Source organism: Phyllobates terribilis, unplaced genomic scaffold (genome assembly GCF_046119375.1).
Source record: "Phyllobates terribilis strain yellow unplaced genomic scaffold, ASM4611937v1 Scaffold_3__8_contigs__length_932513732, whole genome shotgun sequence".
Taxonomy (NCBI): Eukaryota; Metazoa; Chordata; class Amphibia; order Anura; family Dendrobatidae; genus Phyllobates; species Phyllobates terribilis.
This window is the reverse complement of record NW_027362763.1, coordinates 345,462,053-345,486,553: the sequence shown is the minus strand read 5'-3', so window position 1 is coordinate 345,486,553 and position 24,501 is coordinate 345,462,053. Positions and strand designations below refer to the sequence as shown.

The 24,501-nt window shown below is 41.7% G+C and overlaps 1 protein-coding gene across 1 annotated transcript in view; it reads right to left on the bottom strand.

Annotated features, from left to right (window-relative positions):
* Positions 1 to 24,501, bottom strand: part of LOC141258548 (uncharacterized) — a 395,228-nt gene that overhangs the window by 336,068 nt on the left and 34,659 nt on the right. Inside the window, 3 exon segments of the mRNA XM_073673526.1 lie at positions 231 to 350; positions 2,818 to 2,946; positions 4,475 to 12,247. Coding sequence (XP_073529627.1) covers positions 231 to 350; positions 2,818 to 2,946; positions 4,475 to 12,247 — 8,022 coding nt within the window.

The window sequence follows — 24,501 nt, the reverse complement described above, 5'->3', positions numbered from 1 at the left end:
GTAGTGGTAAATCCTAAAATATACAAGGACTGTGACTGAGGTCTGGGTGCATGGAGGTAAAATATATTCTACACTGGTTCAGCCTACCAATAATCTGCATTAATATGTTGTTAGTGAGTCAGTAACCTTATATCTAATACATCTTACACAACCTTTCATGATTTTATAACAATTTAATTACACCAGTCATTATAAAGCTTTATTAAATTAGCAAAAAAGTTCAGTCTTACTGATGCACTGTGTATGGCTGTCTGGATTTGGATAGTAACCATCTTGACACGAACACTCATATCCACCGATAGTGTTGGAGCAGAACTGTTCACAGATTTTCTGTTCACATTCATCGATATCTGGAACACACAAATGGAGATCTGGTCTAGAACCTCTAAATTGGGATGATTAGTTAAGATAGATAGATAGATAGATAGATAGATAGATAGATAGATAGATAGATAGATAGATAGATAGATAGATAGATAGAGCTATCCACTTTTGGGGATTTCTTGTGTAGTATTGCATTATACTGTATACTAGATGGTGGTCCGATTCTAACGCATCGGGTATTCTAGAATAGGTATGCGGCCGAACGGGCGCAATCAGCAGAGCGGTATTTAAATTTGGCGCCAAAATCGCTGATTGGTCGAGGCCGGCAACCGCGACCAATTAGAAAAGCGGTGTTAAAATTTGGCGCCTATATCGCAGATTGGTCACGGCCGGCGGTCGCAACTAATCAGAAGAGCGGGGTTTAAATTTGGCGCCAATAATGCTGATTGGTCGCGGCCAGCGAACGCGACCAATCAGCAGAGCGTTATTTAAATTTGGCGCCAATAATGGTGATTGGTCACGGCCGCGACTAATCAGCAGAGCGGTGTTTAAATTTGTCGCCAATAATGCTGGCTATTCGTGACCGGTAACCGCGACCAATGAGCAGAGCGGTGTTTAAATATGGCGCCAATATCGCTGATTGGTCGCGGCAGGCCAACAAGACCAATCAGCGAAGCGGTGTTTAAATTTGGCGCCAATATCGCTGATTTGTCACGGCCGGTGGTTGCGACTAATCAGCAGAGCGATGTTTAAATTTGGCGTCAATACTGCTGATTGGTCGCGGACGCCAGACGCGACCAATCAGCAGAGCGTTGTTTAAATTTGGCGGCAATCTCGCTGATTGGTAGCGGTTGCCGGCGGCCGCGACCAATCAGCAGAGCGTTGTTTAAGTTTGGCGCCAATCTCGCTGATTGGTCAAGGCTGGCGGCCGCGACCAATCAGCACAGCGGTGTTTACATTTGTTGCTAATCACGCTGACTGGTAACGGTCGGCCGGCGGCCGCGACCAATCAGCAGAGCGGCGTTTAGATTTGCCTCCCATCTCGCTGCTTGGTCGCGGCCGGCCACCACGACCAATCAGCAGAGCGGCGTTTAAATGTGACGCCCATCTCGCTGATTGGTCGCGGCCGGCCACCGCGACCAATCAGCAGAGCGGCAATTAAATTTGAAGCCTATTTCGCTGATTGGTCGCGGCCGGCGACCACGACCAATCAGCAGAGTGGCGTTTAAATTTGCCGCCGATATCGCTGATTGGTCGCGATGGCCGGCCGCGACCAATCAGCAGAGCGGCGTTAAAATTTGCCGCCCATCTCGATCATTGGTCGCGGCAGGCCACCGCGACCAATCAGCAGAGCGGCGTTTAAATTTGCCGCCCATCTCGATCATTGGTCGCGGCAGGCTACCGCAACCAATCAGCAGAGCGGCGTTTAAATTTGCCGCCCATCTCGCTGATTGGTCGCGGTAGCCAGCCACCGCGACCAATCAGTAGAGCGGCGTTTAAATTTGCCGCCGATATCGCTGATTGGTTGCGGTCGGCCGGCCACCGCGACCAATCAGCAGAGCGGCATTTAAATTTGCCGCCCATCTCGCTCATTGGTCGCGGTGGCCGGCCGCGACCAATCAGCAGAGCGTCGTTTAAATTTGCCGCCCATCTCGCTGATTGGTCGCGGTGGCCGGCCGCGATTAATCAGCAGAGCGGAATTTAAATTTGCCGCCCATCTCGATCATTGGTCGCGGCCGGCCACCGCGACCAATCAGCAGAGCGGCGTTAAATTTGCCGCCCATCTCGCTGATTGGTCGCGGTGGCCGGCTGCGACCAATCAGCAGAGCGGCGTGGTCGCGGTCGGCCACCGCGACCAATCAGCAGAGCGGTGTTTAAATTTGCCGCCCATCTCGCTGATTGGTCGCGGCCGGCCACCGCGACCAATCAGCAGAGCGGCATTTAAATTTGCCGCCCATCTCGCTGATTGGTCGCGACCGGCCACCGCGACCAATCAGCGTCATATTAGTGTGGGCCCGGGAGCTGCGCATCTTGTGCGGCTCCGTATTAGCGAGGACTGGGGAGCGGCGCTCCCCGGTCCTCCGTTCACACTTGCTGTCGTTAGCCGCATGGAGGTCAGCGGCGCCGGTCGGGGTAGTTGTGCTGCTAGCGCCGCTCATCTCCCCGCTGCATCGCCGCTGACCTCCGTCCGCCAAATGAGCCGCTAATGGCCGCCATCTTTTTTCAGAAATCCCGCGGCGCTGATTGGCCGCTGCCGGACCAATGAGCGACGTGGGATTTCCAGGACAGACAGACAGACAGAAAGACAGACAGAAAGACAGACAGACAGACAGACGGGATAAGACAATTATATAGTAGATTGTTGTACTACAACGTATTTCACAAACATGTGCTGTTTCATTTTTCTTCTTGTTTATTTTAAGATAGATTCATAGATAATATTTAATAAGTAATTGATTCTACCAAAGTGAAAATCTAAGTTCCTAAACTCACCTAAACACATTCTCTCTGACTGTGCAGGATCAGGAATAAAGCCATTGTTGCACAGACACGCAGGCGTCATAGATCCAAGCTTGAAATGACATTTACCATTCTCACAAGGAAGGTCGCAGATGACAATTGCTAATAGAAGAAAATATTATTGAAACCAGCAGATAATTTCAGTTGTAATTAAATTAGTAATGCATTGTGTATGTTCTAACAAACCATAACTGATACAAATCCCCCTAAGACATTACAATTTTCATTTAGGGTTCTTGCTGATCGTTGAGCTTACATAATTGTAAAATTGCATTGCTTTGAAACAAAGGACAATTTTATAGGCAGCACGGTGGCGCAGTGGTTAGAACTGTGGCCTTGCAGCGCTGAGGTCCTGGGTTCAAATCCCACCAAAGACAACATCTGCAAGGAGTTTGTATGTTCTCCTCCTGTTTATGTAGATTTCCTCTGGTTTCCTCCCACACTCCAAAGATATACTGATAGGGAATTTAGATTGTGAGGCCCAATGGGGACAGCAATGATAATGTATGTAAAGTGCTGTGGAACATGTTGGTGCTATATAAAAATAAAGATTATTAAAAAATGAGACATTTTATAGATCTGCTCCAGCATAAACTTTACTATGTAACAATGGTTTACAATCTGTGGTTCCCCAGCTGTGCAGGAACTACAACAGCCAGTCACAGGTTTCAGGCTTCTCTTAGCATTGCGATGATGGACTATGTGACTACATCATAGTAATTATTTATCTATAAGGTAAATTTGAAATAGATACAAAAAATTTAGCCACTTCATGACAGGCTATTTTCTATTTTTTTCATCCCCTTCTTCCAAGAGCCATAACTTTTTTATTTTTCCTTTCCACTTATCCATATGATGGCTTGTTTTATTTGTTTTCTTGCTAGACCTTTTTCTGATCAGATTAATTTATTTCATATTTTGATAGATCTGACTTTTACAAATTAAGCGATACCAAATATGTTTATTTTTAATTGCGTTTTAATTGCTTTATTTTTAATGGTGTAAATGGGGATGATTTGAACTTTTGTATTTATTTGTATTTTTTCATATATTTTTTTTTAATTTTTTCAATTTATACTATATTTGTTAGTCGCTTTAGGGGACTTGAACATGAAATCTTCTGATTTCTTGTACTATACATAGCAGTTTATCACCACTTGTATTATACGTACATAACATTGCATCACTACTGCCTTGTATAGCAAAAATAACGGTCTCCTGTGAATGCCAGCAAAACGCTGGCTTTCACAGGAGAAGTGTCGTGATAAGCACAGAGGTCTTCAGCAGTCCCCCAGCTGTCATGGCAACCCATCGGCGCACAGCGATCACGTCACTGGTGTGCCGATGGGCGCATGGAATTAAGCGCCTCACTGTGGGCATGCGTTAAATGTCAATGTCAAAGATTGACAGCGGCATTTAACGTGTTAAAGGCAGATGATGGCTGATCCAATCAGCCATCATCTGCCGGGAAAGATGTGGGCTCGGTGTGTGAGACTGCATCAAAGTCAGGGACCCAACATATGATGTAACTGTTTGTAACATGTCGTGAAGGGGTTAATTCACAGGTAACATTTGTAAGCTAGTCATATATTTACTTCACACTAGAATCTGAGGTAAATGTAATACTTACAAGCTGTAGTTATCATTGTTGGTGTAGAATCAGCCAATGCAGAAGTAGATAAGGAAACAAAAGGTGTTTGAATGCTTGTATATTGTGTGCTCGTTGATATCATGGTCCATGATGTTATGGGCGTATAGGATATTACAGTGGTATTCAGTGTGCCCACAGATGTTAATAGTGTTGTGTATCCTGTGCTTACACCAGGCAAGGTGGACGGTGATGATGATACAGATGTTTCTTGCTTTAATGTGCTGGCAATTTGTGTTGTTGTAGGTTCTAGGGTGCTTAGATTGGCTGTACTGGTAACATGTGAAGTGATGATAGGCATATCAGAAGTTGGACTCTCAGCTGTTTTTTCTATACTGGTTGTTGATGGGATAGTACTGCTGTTTAGGATTTCTGCAGTAGGTTCTTTCTGAGATGTGTTAATTTCTGGTGTGGTGCTGGGTTCCACTGAATATACAGTATTTTCTTCAGTTGTGGATGATGGTACAGGTGCTCTCCAAGTTGTACTGATATCAACAGTTGATATACTTTCATCTGTAGTCACAACTAGAGAAGCAGTTGTACTGATACCAGGTGACGAAAATATACTTTCTTCTGTAGTCAATTCTAGAGCAGCACTTGTACTGATTTCAGTCTTTGATATACTTGTTTCTGTAGTCACTACTGGAGCATCACTTGTACTGATATGAGACATTGATATGCTTCCATCTGTAGTCACTTTTGGAGCATCACTTGTGCTGATATCAGCTGTTGATAGACTTTCTTCTGTAGGTACATCTGGAGGAGAACTTGTACTGACATCAGATGTTGATATATCCTTATCTGTAGTCACTTCTGGAGCAGCTGTTGATATATTTTCATCTGTAGTCACTTCTAGAGCATCACTTGTACCAATATCAGGTGATGATAGATCTTCATTTGTAATCACTTCTGTAGCATCACTTGTACTGATATCAGGAGTTGATACACTTTCAACTGTGGTCACTTCGGGAGCAGCTGTTTTTATACTTTCTTCTGTAGTCATTTCTGAAGCATCACTTGTACTGATAACAGCTGTTGATATACTTTCATCTGTAAATCCTTCTGTAGGAGCACTTGTATTGATATCAGGTGTTGATATACTTTCATCTGTAGTTACTTCTAAAAAATCACTTGTACTGATATCAGGTGATGAAAGACCTTCATTTGTAATCACTTCTGTAGCATCACTTGTAATGATATCAGCTGTTGATATACTTTCTTCTGAAGTCACTTCGGGAGCAGCTGTTGACTTGCTGTCTTCTGTAGTCATTTCTGGAGTAGCTGTTGATATACTTTCTTCTGTAGTCACTTCTAGAGCATCACTTGTACTGATATCAGGTGTTGATATACTTTCTTCTGTAGTGACTTCGGGAGCAGCTGTTGACTTGCTGTCTTCTGTAGTCATTTCTTGAGCAGCTGTTGATATACTTTCTTCTGTAGTCACTTCTAGAGCATCACTTGTACTGATATCAGGTGTTGATATACTTTCTTCTGTAGTCACTTCGGGAGCAGCTGTTGACAAGCTGTCTTCTGTAGTCACTTCTGGAGCAGCTGTTGATATACTTTCTTCTGCAGTCACTTCTAGAGCATCACTTGTACCGATATCAGGTGTTGATATACTTTCATCTGTAGTCACTTCTGTAGCATCACTTATACTGATACCAGCTGTTGATATACTTATGTCTGTAGTCACTTTTTGATGAGAACTTGTACTAATATCTGCTGTTGATATACTTTCTTCTGTAGACAATTCTGGAGCAGCTGTTGACATGCTGTCTTCTGTAGTCACTTCTGTAGCATCAATTGTACTGATATCAGGTGTTGATATACTTTCTTCTGTAGTCACTTCTGTAGCATCAATTGTACTGATATCAGGTGTTGATATACGTTCTTCTGTAGTTATTTCTGTAGCTTCAATTGTACTGATATCAAGTGTTGATATACTCTCATCTGTAGTCACTTCTGTAGCATCACTTATACTAATATCAGCTGTTGATATACTTTCTTCCGTAGTCACTTCAGTAGCATCACTTATACTGATATCAGCAGTTGATATACTTTCTTCTGTAGTCACTTTTGTAGCATCAATTGTACTGATATCGGCTGTTGATATACTTTCTTCTGTAGTCACTTCTGTAGCATCACTTATACTGATATCAGCTGTTGATATACTTTCTTCTGTAGTCACTTCTGTAGCATCAATGGTACTGATATCAGCTGTTGATATACTTTCTTCTGTGGTCACTTCTGGAGCAGCTGTTGATATACTTTCTTCTGTAGTCACTACTGTAGCATCAATTGTACTGATATCAGCTGTTGATATACTTTCTTCTGTAGTCACTTCTGTAGCATCACTTATACTGATATCGGCTGTTGATATACTTTCTTCTGTAGTCACTTCTGTAGCATCACTTACACTGATATCAGCTGTTGATAAACTTTCTTCTGTAATCACTTCTGTAGCATCACTTATACTGATATCAGCTGTTGAAATACTTTCATCTGTAGTCACTTCTGGAGCAGCTGTTGATATACTTTCTTCTGTAATCACTTCTGTACCATCACTTATACTGATATCAGCTGTTGAAATACTTTCATCTGTAGTCACTTCTGGAGCAGCTGTTAATATACTTTCTTCTGTAGTCAATTCTGTAGCATCACTTACACTGATATCAGCTGTTGATATACTTTCTTCTGTAGTCACTTCTGTAGCTTCACTAATACTGATATCGGCTGTTGATATACTTTCTTCTGTAGTCACTTCTGTAGCATCACTTATACTGATATCAGCTGTTGATATACTTTCTTCTGTAGTCACTTCTGTAGCATCACTTATACTGATATCGGCTGTTGATATACTTTCTTCTGTAGTCACTTCTGTAGCATCACTTATACTGATATCAGCTGTTGATATACTTTCTTCTGTAGTCACTTCTGTAGCATCACTTATACTGATATCAGCTGTTGATACACTTTCTTCTGTAGTCACTTCTGTAGCATCACTTATACTGATATCAGCTGTTGATATACTTTCTTCTGTAGTCATTTCTGGACCAGCTGTTGATATACTTTCTTTTGTAGTCACTTCTGTAGCATCAATTGTACTGATATCAGCTGTTGATATACTTTCTTCTGTAGTCACTACTGTAGCATCACTTATACTGATATCAGCTGTTGATATACTTTCTTCTGTAGTCACTTGTGTAGCATCACTTATACTGATATCAGCTGTTGATACACTTTCTTCTGTAGTCACTTCTGTAGCATCACTTATACTAATATCAGCTGTTGATATGTTTTCTTCTGTAGTCACTTCTGGAGCATCACTTATACTGATATCAGCTGTTGATATACTTTCTTCTGTAGTCATTTCTGGACCAGCTGTTGATATACTTTCTTCTGTAGTTACTCCTGTAGCATCACTTACACTGATATCAGCTGTTGATATACTTTCTTCTGTAGTCACTTCTGGAGCATCACTTATACTGATATCAGCTGTTGATATACTTTCTTCTGTAGTCACTTCTGGAGCAGCTGTTGATATACTTTCTTCTGTAGTTACTCCTGTAGCATCACTTATACTGATATCAGCTGTTGATATACTTTCTTCTGTAGTCAATTCTGGACCAGCTGTTGATATACGTTCTTCTGCAGTCACTTCTGTAGCATCAATTGTACTGATATCAGCTGTTGATTTACTTTCTTCTGTAGTCACTTCTGTAGCATCACTTACACTGATATCAGCTGTTGATATACTTTCTTCTGTAGTCACTTCTGGAGCATCACTTATACTGATACCAGCTGTTGATATACTTTTTTCTGTAGTCACTTCTGGAGCAGCTGTTGACATGCTTTCTTCTGTAGTCACTTCTGTAGCATCACTTATACTGATATCAGCTGTTGATATACTTTCCTCTATAGTCACTTCTGGAGCATCTGTTGATATACTTTCTTCAGTAGTCACTTCTGTAACATCACTTATACTGATATCGGCTGTTGATATACTTTCTTCTGTAGTCACTTCTGTAGCATCAATTGTACTGATATCAGCTGTTGATATACTTTCTTCTGTAGTCACTTCTGTAGCATCACTTATACTTATATCAGCTGTTGATATACTTTCTTCTGTAGTCACTTCTGTAGCATCAATTGTACTGATATCAGCTGTTGATATATTTTCTTCTGTAGTCACTTCTGGAGCAGCTGTTGATATACTTTCTTCTGTAGTCACTTCTGTAGTATCACTTATACTGATATCAGCTGTTGATATACTTTCTTCTGTAGTCACTTCTGTAGCATCACTTACACTGATATCAGCTGTTGATATACTTTTTTCTGTAGTCACTACTGGAGCAGCTGTTGATATACTTTCTTCTGTAGTCACTTCTGTAGCATCAATTGTACTGATATCAGCTGTTGATATACTTTCTTCTGTAGTCACTTCTGTAGCATCACTTACACTGATATCAGCTGTTGATATACTTTCTTCTGTAGTCCCTTCTGTAGCAGCTGTTGATATACTTTCTTCTGTAGTCACTTCTGTAGTATCACTTACACTGATATCAGCTGTTGATATACTTTCCTCTGTAGTCACTTCTGTAGCATCACTTACACTGATATCAGCTGTTGATATACTTTCTTCTGTAGTCACTTCTGTAGTATCACTTATACTGATATCGGCTGTTGATATACTTTCTTCTGTAGTCACTTCTGTAGCATCACTTACACTGATATCAGCTGTTGATATACTTTCTTCTGTAGTCACTTCTGGAGCAGCTGTTGATATACTTTCTTCTGTAGTCACTTCTGTAGCATCACTTACACTGATATCAGCTGTTGATATACTTTCTTCTGTAGTCACTTCTGGCGCAGCTGTTGATATACTTTCTTCTGTAGTCACTTCTGTAGCATCACTTGTACTGATATCGGCTGTTGATATACTTTCTTCTGTAGTCACTTCTGTAGCATCACTTATACTGATATCGGCTGTTGATATACTTTCTTCTGTAGTCACTTCTGTAACATCACTTATACTGTTATCAGCTGTTGATATACTTTCTTCTGTAGTCACTTCTGTAGCATCACTTACACTGATATCAGCTGTTGATATACTTTCTTCTGTAGTCACTTCTGTAGCATCACTTATACTGATATCAGCTGTTGATATACTTTCTTCTGTAGTCACTTCTGTAGCATCACTTATACTGATATCAGCTGTTGATATACTTTCTTCTGTAGTCACTTCTGTAGCATCACTTACACTGATATCAGCTGTTGATATACTTTCTTCTGTAGTCACTTCTGTAGCATCACTTATACTGATATCAGCTGTTGATATACTTTCTTCTGTAGTCACTTCTGTAGCATCACTTATACTGATATCGGCTGTTGATATACTTTCTTCTGTTGTCACTTCTGTAGCATCACTTATACTGATATCAGCTGTTGATATACTTTCTTCTGTAGTCACTTCTGGAGCAGTTGTTGATATACTTTCTTCTGTAGTCACTTCTGTACCATCACTTATACTGATATCAGCTGTTGATACACTTTCTTCTGTAGTCACTTCTGTAGCATCACTTGTACTGATATCGGCTGTTGATATACTTTCATCTGTAGTCAACTCTAGAGCATCACTTGTACTGCTATCAGCTGTTGATATACTTTCTTCTGTAGTCACTTCTGTAGCATCACTTATACTGATATCAGCTGTTGATATACTTTCTTCTGTAGTCACTTCTGTAGCATCACTTATACTGATATCAGCTGTTGATATACTTTCTTCTGTAGTCACTTCTGTAGCATCACTTACACTGATATCAGCTGTTGATATACTTTCTTCTGTAGTCACTTCTGTAGCATCACTTATACTGATATCAGCTGTTGATATACTTTCTTCTGTAGTCACTTCTGTAGCATCACTTATACTGATATCGGCTGTTGATATACTTTCTTCTGTTGTCACTTCTGTAGCATCACTTATACTGATATCAGCTGTTGATATACTTTCTTCTGTAGTCACTTCTGGAGCAGTTGTTGATATACTTTCTTCTGTAGTCACTTCTGTACCATCACTTATACTGATATCAGCTGTTGATACACTTTCTTCTGTAGTCACTTCTGTAGCATCACTTGTACTGATATCGGCTGTTGATATACTTTCATCTGTAGTCAACTCTAGAGCATCACTTGTACTGCTATCAGCTGTTGATATACTTTCTTCTGTAGTCACTTCTGTAGCATCACTTACACTTATATCAGCTGATATACTTTCTTCTGTAGTCACTTCTGTAGCATCACTTATACTGATATCATCTGTTGATATACTTTCTTCTGTAGTCACTTCTGTAGCATCACTTATACTGATATCGGCTGTTGATATACTTTCTTCTGTAGTCACTTCTGTAGCATCACTTACACTGATATCAGCTGTTGATATACTTTCTTCTGTAGTCACTTCTGTAGCATCACTTATACTGATATCGGCTGTTGATATACTTTCTTCTGTTGTCACTTCTGTAGCATCACTTACACTTATATCAGCTGATGATATACTTTCTTCTGTAGTCACTTCTGTAGCATCACTTATACTGATATCGGCTGTTGATATACTTTCTTCTGTAGTCACTTCTGTAGCATCACTTACACTGATATCAGCTGTTGATATACTTTCTTCTGTAGTCACTTCTGTAGCATCACTTATACTGATATCGGCTGTTGATATACTTTCTTCTGTTGTCACTTCTGTAGCATCACTTATACTGATATCAGCTGTTGATATACTTTCTTCTGTAATCACTTCTGGAGCAGTTGTTGATATACTTTCTTCTGTAGTCACTTCTGTACCATCACTTATACTGATATCAGCTGTTGATATACTTTCTTCTGTAGTCACTTCTGTAGCATCACTTACACTTATATCAGCTGATGATATACTTTCTTCTGTAGTCACTTCTGTAGGATCACTTATACTGATATCAGCTGTTGATATACTTTCTTCTGTAGTCACTTCTGTAGCATCACTTATACTGATATCGGCTGTTGATATACTTTCTTCTGTAGTCACTTCTGTAGCATCACTTATACTGATATCAGCTGTTGATATACTTTCTTCTGTAGTCACTTCTGTAGCATCACTTATACTGATATCAGCTGTTGATATACTTTCTTCTGTAGTCACTTCTGTAGCATCACTTATACTGATATCGGCTGTTGATATACTTTCTTCTGTAGTCACTTCTGTAGCATCACTTACACTGATATCGGCTGTTGATATACTTTCTTCTGTAGTCACTTCTGTAGCATCACTTATACTGATATCGGCTGTTGATATACTTTCTTCTGTAGTCACTCCTGTAGCATCACTTATACTGATATCAGCTGTTGATATACTTTCTTCTGTAGTCACTTCTGGAGCATCACTTACACTGATATCGGCTGTTGATATACTTTCTTCTGTAGTCACTTCTGTAGCATCACTTACACTGATATCGGCTGTTGATATACTTTCTTCTGTAGTCACTTCCGTAGCATGACTTCTACTGATATCGGCTGTTGATATACTTTCTTCTGTAGTCACTTCTGTAGCATCACTTACACTTATATCAGCTGATGATATACTTTTTTCTGTAGTCACTTCTGTAGCATCACTTGTACTGCTATCAGATGTTAATATACTTTCATCTGTAGTCACTCCTGTAGCATCAGTCACCAGACTAATAGTAATATCTGTGGTGGGATCAGTGGTATTAACACCTGTTGGAAAATAATACAAAAGAATATAATACAAAACTGCACAAATTATACAGTAATTACATATATTAACAACTCATACACTTCATGCTCAGACATGTGTAGCTAATCCTATACTGTAGCAGAGTTGTGGTGTGTTTTCCATATACATCTTATAGCTCAAATCATGATCAGTTCTTAAATCTGTCAGCAGATTTTTGTACCATAAATCAAACATATCTATGTTAGGCCACTGTAATACAGATTAGTTTGATTCATTATTTTTATAATCCTTGCTTCCATTCCAAAGTAATCCCTTATCCAAATTTTATGCAAATGAGATGCTAGTGCACGCGTCTTTGCCCTGCACTTATAGCACTACATTCTCTTTCCATATTTCCCTGCCCACTCTCTTCCCTGAGTAGCCTGCAGGTGGACAAAGATGGAAAGAAGATGGAGAGCTGAAAGTGCAGGGCCAAGCCACATGTACTTGGCCTAGTTGTATAATATTTAGATAAGGAATTACACAGCCTTATTTTAGTATGCACAGTTATGCAGGTGAAGCAGCAGATTCCCTACAAAATGAAGTGATTTTACAAGGAAGCAGTGAAAGAGATCGCAGTAGCAAAGGGCTTCTGAGGTTTTCTGTTGCAGTGTGGCTGCTGGGTATGAGGGCAGAATAAGAGGAGAAATATAATTGAAACTTTACACTTATCTCTCTGAACTAGATTTGGAGTAAATAATAAACAGTTGGAGCTAAAGTAGATAAAATATCAATTAAAATGGCAGCTGGACTGCAACAGTCATTCAATATGTTGAGAGATACACCCAATCTCTCTATTTTTCTGTCTCCATTTCACTTCATAGTTTACTAGCAGATGTAATCTTCATATAAAACAGGTTTCTTTTTCAACCCTACTCTTATTACTAAAAACAATCTTCATATAAAACAGGTTTCTTTTTCAACCCTACTCTTATTACTAAAAACAACCCAGTCCTGAAATCTGCTTTCTCCACCAGTCCCAAAAACCTTGCATAAAGCAGCAGCGGATATAATTCATCACTGGTAGCTTTAACTTCTATTCAAGTCCAACCTGCTGCCCACTGCAGCTGCAAGAGAGTGGAAGAATAATGAGATTCCCCTGAAAATGTGGTAATGTCATGGGTTTACCGTGACACAGAGGAGCCAAAAGACCACAACGTCTGAGTTCACATACTCCTGCATTGAATAGAAGCACTTCTCCCTCTTATTAAATGGTGCTGGATTCTTTCAGCAGTGCAGGAGTTAAATTGCTCAGCTTGGAGTCTCTGTAGCTTCCTTCTTCAAAGTTCTTAGCTGTGCAGTATCAGCCACTCCCCTCTCCTATATAGTTTCTGCTCTGGCAATCTGGATTGCCTGTGTTAAGTCTTGTACTGCCTGGTGAGGAGTTGTGGATTCAGTGTTCGGCAGGGCCATTTAAGGAGAGTTGTTCTGTGACTGTTGCTTTGTGTTTTGGTTGTGTGCATAGTCTCTTCCTCTTATATTTTTGATTACCTTCCTAATTCCTTAGGTGTTTTTCCTCTGTTGTCTGTGCGTGCAGATTTTGTATGTTTGGTATTTTCATTTATCCCTGTACATCCTTTCCTTGTTTGTCTGGTTTGTGTATTTACATACACTATTACTCCCCACTTGCCTGGGTGGGGGAGGGGACAGATAAGGGCTGATTCAGGAGAACAGCATCTTCACCATCAGAAGTAACTTGGGGTGCAGTGATAGCTAGGGTGACCCTAGTGTTAGGGACAAGGTAGGAGCCCCTGGTCCCGGGTTATCAGACAACAGTATCTTGACAGGTAATTAATGAGTAAAACTATCACCAGGTGAATAGAGTTCTTGCAGCACCTGTTATTATAGATAGAACCTTCAATGATGGGTTTTAGGTTGAGTAGTGCTGAGCGAACGTGCTCGCCACTGCTCGGTACTTGCCCGAGCATCTCACTTCTCAAGATGCTCGGCGCTCTGCGAGTATATCCTGGTTGCTCGCAGGGAGCTCGGGTCCCCTCCCTGCATGTTTGGTGCTCTTTAGAGAGCCAATAAACATGCAGGGATTTCCTGCCACACACAATAATGCCATAGCCATGTTGGTTGTGGCATTATAGTGATTGGCTGGCCGCACAGCGTCATCAGGTCTATATAAGAACTGGTGCCGCCATGCTCATCACAGTCTACCCCGGAAACAGGCAGTGTAGGGAGAGATACTGCTGAGCTATGGAGAGTTATGCTTGTTTATTAGCTAGTGTAGGTATACCACAACATCTATATATATCCATCTGAACTAACAGTCCTTCGGAGGACTAATCCAGCTGCATATTTTCAGTGGTGAAGGTGATAGAAGGAGTTAAGCAGGCATGCAGTGTATGTGGCAGACGGCAGTGCATATAGCAAGAGGGTCCATTGAACGTCCTGTTAGTCTAGGTATTCCACAACATATATATACAGTACAGACCAAAAGTTTGGAAACACCTTCTCATTTAAAGATTTTTCTGCATTTTCATGACTATGAAAATTGTACATTCACACTCAAGGCATCAAAACTATGAATTATACTTAACAAAAAAGTGTGAAACAACTGAAAATATGTCTTATATTCTAGGTTTTTCAAAGTAGCCACCTTTTGCTTTGATGACTGCTTTGCACACTCATGGTATTCTCTTGATGAGCTTCAAGAGGTGACTACCTCTTGAAGCTAATCAAGAAAATGACAAGAGTGTACAAAGCAGTCATCAAAGCAAAAGGTGGCTACTTTGAAGAACCTAGAATATAAGACATATTTTCAGTTGTTTCACACTTTTTTGTTAAGTATATAATTCCACATGTGTTAATTCATAGTTTTGATGCCTTCAGTGTGAATGTACAATTTTCATAGTCATGAAAATACAGAAAAATCTTTAAATAAGATGGTGTCCAAACTTTTGGTCTGTTCTATATATACAGTACAGACCAAAAGTTTGGACACACCTTCTCATTTAAAGATTTTTCTGTATTTTCATGACTTTTAAAACTGTACATTCACACTGAAGGCATCAAATCTATGAATTAACACCTGGAATTATATACTTAACAAAAAAGTGTGAAACAACTGAAAATATGTCTTATATTCTAGGTTCTTCAAAGTAGCCACCTTTTGCTTTGATGACTGCTTTGCACACTCTTGGCATTCTCTTGATGAGCTTCAAGAGGTAGTCACCAGAAATGGTTTTCACTTCACAGGTGTGCCCTGTCAGGTTTAATAAGTGGGATTTCTTGCCTAATAAATGCGGTTGGGACCATCAGTTGTGTTGTGCAGAAGTCTGGTGGATACACAGCTGATAGTCCTACTGAATAGACTGCTAGAATTTGTATTATGGCAAGAAAAAAGCAGCTAAGAAAAACGAGTGGTCATCATTACTTTAAGAAATGAAAGTTAGTCAGTGCGAAAAATTGGGAAAACTTTGAAAGTGTCTCCAAGTGCAGTTGCAAAAACCATCAAGCGCTACAAAGAAACTGGCTCACATGAGAACCGCCCCAGCAAAGGAAGACCAAGAGTCACCTCTGCTCCTGAGAATAAGTTTATCCGAGTCACCAGCCTCAGAAATCGCAGGTTAACAGTAGCTCAGATTAGAAACCAGGTCAATGCCACACAGAGTTCTAGCAGCAGACACATCTCTTCAACAACTGTTAAGAGGAGACGTTGTGCAGCAGGCCTTCATGGTAAAATAGCTGCTAGAAAACCACTGCTAAGGACAGGCAACAAGCAGAAGAGACTTGTTTGGGCTAAAGAACACAAGCAATGGACATTAGACCAGTGGAAATCTGTGCTTTGGTTTGATGAGTCAAAATTTGAGATATTTGTTTCCAACCACCGTGTCTTTGTGCGACGCAGAAAAGGTGCACTGATGGACTCTACATGCCTGGTTCCCACCGTGAAGCATGGAGGAGGAGGTGTGATGGTGTGGGGGTGCTTTGCTGGTGGCACTGTTGGGGATTTATTCAAAATTGAAGGCATACTGAACCAGCATGGCTACCACAGCATCTTGCAGTGGCATGCTATTGTTAGAACCTTGCTGTTAGGTTTTTTTTCCTTTGCTGGTCACATGACCTTGTTGGCCTATTTAGTCCTGCTCCGCCCTTCTGGCTTTGCTGGACTTCATTGTATATCTACTTTCTAGCTAGCCTGTGCTCTGTATCTAACTCTGTTAGTTTGCTTGGTCTACGGACCTCTATGTTCTATCTATTTTGTTTGTTCGTCTGTCTGCTACTATTTCTGTTAGGAGGTGTCCCATATTCCTCCCAGTCCTTAGTACTTGTAGGGATTCCCTCCCCACATCTATAGGTCTTCGTACAGACTAGATTAGGACTTTAGCAGGTCTGATCGCAGGATCAGGTTCCCTGTTACATCGTAGGGTTTCAGCTGAGTCTCATAGTAGGGACAGATCTCCTCTCTTTCCTTAGCTTTGGTAGCAGAACATAACAGTAAGTCCAGCCAGCAAATTCTCTAAGGAAAGATTTTTCTGTTCCATCATGGTGTCGGTTCAGGATTTGGCTCATCGCCTGCAGGGACTCTCTCTGGAGGTGGCCGAGCTCCGTCAGCACGTGAGTAACTGTCCTGGAGCACATTTCTTGGAGCCTAAGGTATGTTTGCCGGATTTGTTTTTTGGTGAACACCGAGAATTTTTTTCATTTAAAAATACTTGCTTATTGTATTTTCGTTTGAGACCTAAGTTCTCTGGGGATGAATCCCAGCGCGTAGGGTTCATAATGTCACTTTTGCGCAAAGAGCCTCAGGAGTGGGCCTTTTCTTTGCAACCTAGTGATTCATGCTTCAGATCAGTGGATAGTTTTTTTTCTGCTTTGGGACTATTATATGATGATCCTGACCGTGTGGCATCAGCTGAGACTGAGTTGAGACGTCTAAAACAAGGATCGGGTAATGTGGAAAAATATTGTACACATTTTCGTCGTTGGTCCACTCAAACAGGGTGGAACGATTCTGCTCTGAAAAGTCTATTTCTTGCTGGGCTCAGTGAAAGGGTTAAAGACCTGCTAATTGCTTATCCTACACCTGAGGATTTGCAACAGGCTATGCAATTAGCTATACGGGTGGATAGAAGACTGCGTGCTAGGGTTAATGAGAGCAAATCCTCTGCTATGTCAGTTTCTGGTCATGATAATGTGTGTACTAACAGTGGTGAACCGATGGAGATTGGATCGGTGGCACCTCGCTCTCAAGAAAAAGACCGTCGTTTTTCGCAAGGCTTGTGTTTCTACTGCGGAAAATCTGGTCATTTGATTAAAGGCTGTGAGCTTCGTATGAAGAAAGAAAAAAAAATGGTCAGTCACGCCCGTATTGCCTGTTTAAATTCCAAGGGTATATTTTTAGCTGCTTCCACGATTGCTCAGGAAAAATTAATGGAATTTCGGGTGTTTGTTGATTGCGGGTCTACACTGAATGTAATTGATGGGGGATTCGTGGAAAAACTCAATTTAAAACCTGAACCTTTGTCATCCCCCATTGCTGTGGTTTCTGTGGATGGCTCCCCTTTGAAGAATATTACTCTCAAGGTCAGTGAATTTCCTCTCACTATTAATGGTGTTCACCATGAGAAATTGGATTTGGTAGTGTTGAATAACTTGCCTTCTCCAGTAATATTGGGTTTGCCCTGGTTAAAATTTCACAATCCTGTACTGGATTGGTTTACCAGTGAAATTAAATCCTGGAGCCATAAATGTTATGACAAGTGTTGTAACGGGCGTATTGCAGCTTTGGATAGGGGAGAATTGCCTGTTCCTATTCAGGATTTTTGGAGAGTTTTTTCTGAGAAGGAATCGCAGGTTTTGCCTCCCCATAGAGACTATGATTGTACCATTGAATTTGTCCCTGGAGCGACTCTTCCTAAAAGTCGTTTATTTAACCTTACTATTCCTGAGAGGAAGGCTTTGGAGGAATACATACAGACAAGCTTGGCCGCCGGTCACATTAGGCCCTCTAAGTCTCCTGTGGCGGTTGGATTTTTTTTTGTAAAAAAAAAGGACGGCGGTTTACGTCCTTGTCTGGATTTTCGTGAGATTAACAAAATTACGGTACGCAATCCTTACCCACTGCCATTGATTCCTGATCTGTTTAACCAGTTATTGGGGGCCAAGTGGTTCTCTAAAATTGACCTTAAGGGGGCATACAATCTGTTGCGCATGAAGGAGGGTGATGAATGGAAGACTGCTTTTAACACTCCTGTGGGTCATTTTGAGAATCTGGTTATGCCTTTTGGTCTCACTAATGCTCCTGCATTTTTTCAGAATCTGATTAATGACATCCTTAGACCTTTGATCGGTAAAAATGTGGTTGTGTATTTGGATGACATTTTGATTTATTCGCCAGATCTGGAGTCTCATTGGCGGAGCGTGCGTGAGGTATTACAGTTATTAATGGACAATTCGCTTTTTGCTAAGCTGGAGAAATGTGAGTTCGCTGTACAGAGAATTAGTTTTTTGGGCTACATTATCTCCAGCAAAGGTTTTGAGATGGATCCGGTTAAGGTTCAGGCTGTGCAGGAATGGCCTAGGCCTATTGGTTTGAAATCGATACAGAGGTTTTTGGGTTTCGCCAATTACTATAGAAAGTTCATAAAAAATTTTTCTAGTATTGTCAAACCTCTGACTGATCTCACCAGGAAAGGTGCTGATGCGGTTCAGTGGTCTTCTGAGGCCATTGAAGCTTTTGTGTATCTCAAGGAGAGGTTCACCTCTGCTCCCATCCTTATGCAGCCTGATGTTACTAGGCCGTTTTTGGTTGAGGTTGATGCTTCCTCTGTGGGGGTTGGCGCAGTATTGTCTCAGGATAACGGGGATGGATTACATCCCTGTGCCTTTTTTTCAAAAAAATTTTCGGAGACTGAATTGAATTACGATATTGGTAATCGGGAATTATTGGCTATTAAACTCGCATTTGAACACTGGCGCCACTTCTTGGAAGGTGCGGAATTTCCCGTTCAGGTTCTTACGGATCATAAAAATCTGATTTATCTTGATGCTGCCAAGCGCCTGAATGCCCGTCAGGCTAGGTGGGCACTGTTTTTCTCGCGGTTTAATTTCTCCGTTACTTACATCCCTGGTACTAAGAATGTTAAGGCGGATGCCTTGTCTCGCAGTTTTTCTCCCATAGTCGGTGCTGAGAAAGAGGAAAACATTTTACAAGAAGGTGTTGTGATAGCTGCTTTAGACTCCGTTTTGGAAGATGAGATTCTTAAAGCTCAGGAGAATGCCCCATCTAACACTCCTCATGGGAGGTTGTTTGTGCCTGAGACCTTTAGGAGAGATTTGTTTGTTGAGTGTCACGAATCTCGGTTGGCAGGTCATCCCGGAATCTCTGAGACCAAGAGACTGGTGGGTCGCAGTTTTTGGTGGCCTGGATGGCAGAAGGAAGTCATTAAGTGGGTGCGCCAATGTACTATATGTGCTAGATCTAAGTCCTCACATACTCCTGCTGCGGGGTTGCTTTGTCCTTTGGAGGTCCCCAGTGCTCCTTGGACACATTTGGCTATGGACTTTATAACTGACCTTCCCCCCTCTGAGGGTTTTACTGTCATCTGGGTGGTCGTGGACCGCTTTAGCAAGATGTGTCACTTGGTTCCCTTCGTCAAACTGCCCTGCGCTAAAACTCTCGCTAAGGCCTTTGTCAAGGAAATTGTCAGACTTCATGGCGTTCCTACTGACATTGTTTCTGATAGGGGTCCTCAGTTCGTGGCTCGTTTTTGGCGTGCCTTTTGTGACAGGTTGGGAATTCATTTGTCGTTTTCGTCCGGATATCATCCTGAATCTAATGGCCAGACAGAAAGGAAAAACCAGGATGTTGAGCAGTTCTTGCGTTGTTTTGTGGCAGACAATCAAGAGGGGTGGTCTGAGTTTCTGCCACTTGCCGAATTTGCTCTGAACAATCATACATCTTCTTCTGCTGGTTGTTCGCCTTTTTTTTGTTGTTCTGGGAGACATCCGTCGTTTGGGTCGTTCTCCAAGTTGGGATCTGCCGTGCCTGAGGAGGAGAATTTTTCCGGTGATTTGGAAAGAGTTTGGACGGATGTGCGTGGTAATCTTCAGGAGGCCAACAGAAAATCTAAAGACTACTTTGATAGGAAACGACAGGAGGTTTTGTTCGCTGTTGGTGACATGGTTTGGTTGTCCTCTAGGAATCTGCGGTTGAGGATTCCTTCTAAGAAATTGGGTCCCAAGTTTGTAGGGCCCTTTAAGGTGCTTCAGGTTGTCAACCAATCTGCTGTTAGGTTGGAGGTTCCTACCTCCTGGAGAATTAATCCGGTCTTTCATGTCTCTCTGTTAAAAAAAGCTGTTGTGTCGGATGGTGACGCCTCTGCCTCTGTTCCTCCGGTGGTGGAGGACGGGGAATATGAAATTTCTCGCATCCTTGACTCTAGACGGTATAGAGGTAGTTTGCAGTATCTTGTGGCCTGGAAAGGTTTCGGACCCGAGGATAACTCTTGGGTGAGGTCAGATGATGTTTCCGCGTCCAGACTTATCAGAGCGTTTCACAGGAGATTTCCTGATAAGCCTGGTCCTAGGGGATCCGGAGGATCCTCTTAGAAGGGGGGGTACTGTTAGAACCTTGCTGTTAGGTTTTTTTTCCTTTGCTGGTCACATGACCTTGTTGGCCTATTTAGTCCTGCTCCGCCCTTCTGGCTTTGCTGGACTTCATTGTATATCTACTTTCTAGCTAGCCTGTGCTCTGTATCTAACTCTGTTAGTTTGCTTGGTCTACGGACCTCTATGTTCTATCTATTTTGTTTGTTCGTCTGTCTGCTACTATTTCTGTTAGGAGGTGTCCCATATTCCTCCCAGTCCTTAGTACTTGTAGGGATTCCCTCCCCACATCTATAGGTCTTCGTACAGACTAGATTAGGACTTTAGCAGGTCTGATCGCAGGATCAGGTTCCCTGTTACATCGTAGGGTTTCAGCTGAGTCTCATAGTAGGGACAGATCTCCTCTCTTTCCTTAGCTTTGGTAGCAGAACATAACAGCTATTCCATCCGGTTTGCGTTTAGTTGGACCATCATTTAGTTTTCAACAGGACAATGATCCCAAACACCCTCCAGGCTGTGTAAGGGCTATTTGACCAAGAAGGAGAGTGATGGGGTGCTACGCCAGATGACCTGGCCTCCACAGTCACCAGACCTGAACCCAATCGAGATGGTTTGGGGTGAGCTGGACCGCAGAGTGAAGGCAAAAGGGCTAACAAGTGCTAAGCATCTCTGGGAACTCCTTCAAGATTGTTGGAAGACCATTTCCGGTGACTACCTCTTGAAGCTCATCAAGAGAATGGCAAGAATGTGCAAAGCAGTCATCAAAGCAAAAGATGGCTACTTTGAAGAACCTAGAATATAAGACATATTTTCAGTTGTTTCACACTTTTTTGTTAAGTATATAATTCCACATGTGTTAATTCATAGTTTTGATGCCTTCGGTGTGAATGTACAATTTTCATAGTCATGAAAATACAGAAAAATCTTTAAATGAGAAGGTGTGTCCAAACTTTTGGTCTGTACTGTATATCTCAGCTAGACAGGCAGGCAGTGTATGTGGCAGACTGCAGTGTATAATACAGCACAAGAGGCTCCATTCCAGCTCTGTCTGCTGCTGCTGTTACAGATATTTCTACAAATAGCCCCAGGTATCAGGGGCCAGAGATAATTATTTTTTTTATCTTAATCCTGATTATTTGTTTAAAAAGCAATCCAGAGAACACCGTTTTTCTGCTCCATCTGCTTGTAACCACAGCAGAATACAGCCAGTTCCTTTCCATATTACAGCAATAAAAATCCAGAAATTTGTAGTGAACATGGAGAATATTGGCCTCAATTTAAATTTTGTGCAGTGTGTTAGTGAAGTTATTGACACCAGGTCACTGTGAAAAATAGTAACCTACAGGTCAGCAACTTAAAACTGTGGATTTCCGTCAAACATATCATATATAAGTTCGCACCAAATTCAGCCATTTCTGACCTCCATTTAAATTTTGTTGCAGTGTGTCAGTGAAGTTATTGACACCAGATCGCTGTGAAAAATAGTAAACTACCGGCCAGCTATTTAAAACTGTGGTTTTCCATCACACGTATCACATATCAGTTCGCTCCAAATTCAGCCATTTCTGGCCTCCATGTAAATTTTGTTGCAGTGTGTTAGTATAGTTATTGACACTAGGTCGCTGTGAAAAATAGTAAGCTACCGGCCAGCTATTTAAAACTGTGGTTTTCCGTCAGACGTATCCGTATCACAAATAAGTTCACTCCAAATTCAGTCATTTCTGGCCTCCATTTAAATTTTGTGGCAGTGTGTCAGTGAAGTTATTGACACCAGGTCACTGTGAAAAATAGTAACCTACAGGCCAGCTATTTAAAACTGTGGTTTTCTGTCACACGTATCACATATAAGTCTGTTCCAAATTCAGTAATTTCTGGCCTCCATTTAAATTTTGTTGCAGTGTGTCAGTGAAATTATTGCCACCAGGTTGCTGTGAAAAATAGTAACCTACAGGCCAGCTATTTAAAACTGTCATTTTCCATCACACGTATCACATATCACTGCAGTTCAAATCCAACTATTTGTAGTGAATGTGGAAAATATTGTCTTCCATTTAAAATGGGCAAGGTGCATGGCAAGGGACGGGGAAGTGGACCTGATGGTGATGGAGCATGCAAAGGACGAGGTCGAGGCCGTGGGAAAGCTGAAATTGTGCCACAACAAACACCGACATCTTCTTGCTCGACCTTCCTGTCCCAATTAATAGGGGACCGCAGAATACCACTATTGAACACAGAGCAGTGTGAAAAGGTTATTGGTTGGAAAGCAGATAATGCTTCAATGTCACTTAGCCACCACCACCACCACTCTGTCACCCACACAGTCAAGTCTCAGTAGCTGTGAGTCTGGACTGCATATTCCTCACCCTGATTCCCTTTCTCCCACCATGCTGAGTGCCCAGAGACAACTGATCCCACACTTGGACACTCTGAAGAGCTGTCTGTTCACTTTTCCATCTATAGATTCGGGCCTCTCGCCCGGTCCACTTGAAGCGGGGCAAGAGGAGATCGCGTGTAGAAATGGCCAAATATTTGAGCAGCCACGGTCACACAAAGGCAACAGTGGGAAACTGTCACAAGAGGTGAATGATGATGAGACACAATTGCCAGAAAGTCGGGAGGAGGACCAGGCTGCGGAAGTGGAATATGAGGTGGTGGCCGATTAAGTCACTGATAGAGATGAGCGGTGTTCAACTAGAACTGTTCGCCAATCTCAAATTCGAGTTGTTGTGGGCGGTGTTCGAGTCGTTCGACGAACGCGAACGATTTGCAAAAAGTTTGGCTGCTCAAGGTTATGTTCGATAACTGTTCGTGCACCAAAAGCGTAACTGGATTTTTTCACATCATGCAGGGATTGTCTGCCACTCACTGTAATATCACAGCCATGGTGGTTGTGGCATTACAGTGGTTGCCCAAATCGATGGGAACAGTGCTCACAGTGAAACTTGAAAAGCCGGCAATTCAGCAGCGGCATACACCGATACCCGACAATTTAGAACAGAAAGAATAGAGCATCACACATAGATTAGATAGATAGAAACATGTCAGTCACATATATAAGAAGTACAGTGACAGTGTTGGTTACTGCACTTGTCATTTAGTGTTAAAGGATTTATTAAAAAAAATAATAGTGTTATCTTTAAAAAAGCCGGCCAGCAATTCAGCATCCGTACCCGACAATTTAGAACAGAAAGAATAGAGCATCACACATAGATTAGATAGATAGAAACATGTCTGTCACATATATAATAAGTACAGTGATAGTGTTGATTACTGTACTTGTCATTTAGTGTTAAAATAAAGGATTTATTTTAAAAAAAATTGGCGTGGGGTTCCCCGTAATTTTAGTCTCTAGCGGAGGTTAAGCAGACGGCTTGGGCAGATGTTTGAAGCCTGGGAAGGGGGTAATACCCACGGAGCTTCCCAGGCTACTAATATCAGCCCCCAGCTGAATACCTAGCCTTTACTAGCTATTAAAATGGGGGACCCCAAAAAAAATGACGTGGGGTCCCCATATTTTAATAGCTAGCAAAGGCTAGGCAGACAGCTGGGGGCTGATATTAATAGCCCAGGAAGGGTGCCCTGAATATTGGCCCCCTCCCAGGCTAGAAACACCATTCGTCAGTCGCCACAGAAATGACGCATCCATAGGATGCGCCAATACTGGCACTTAGCCTCG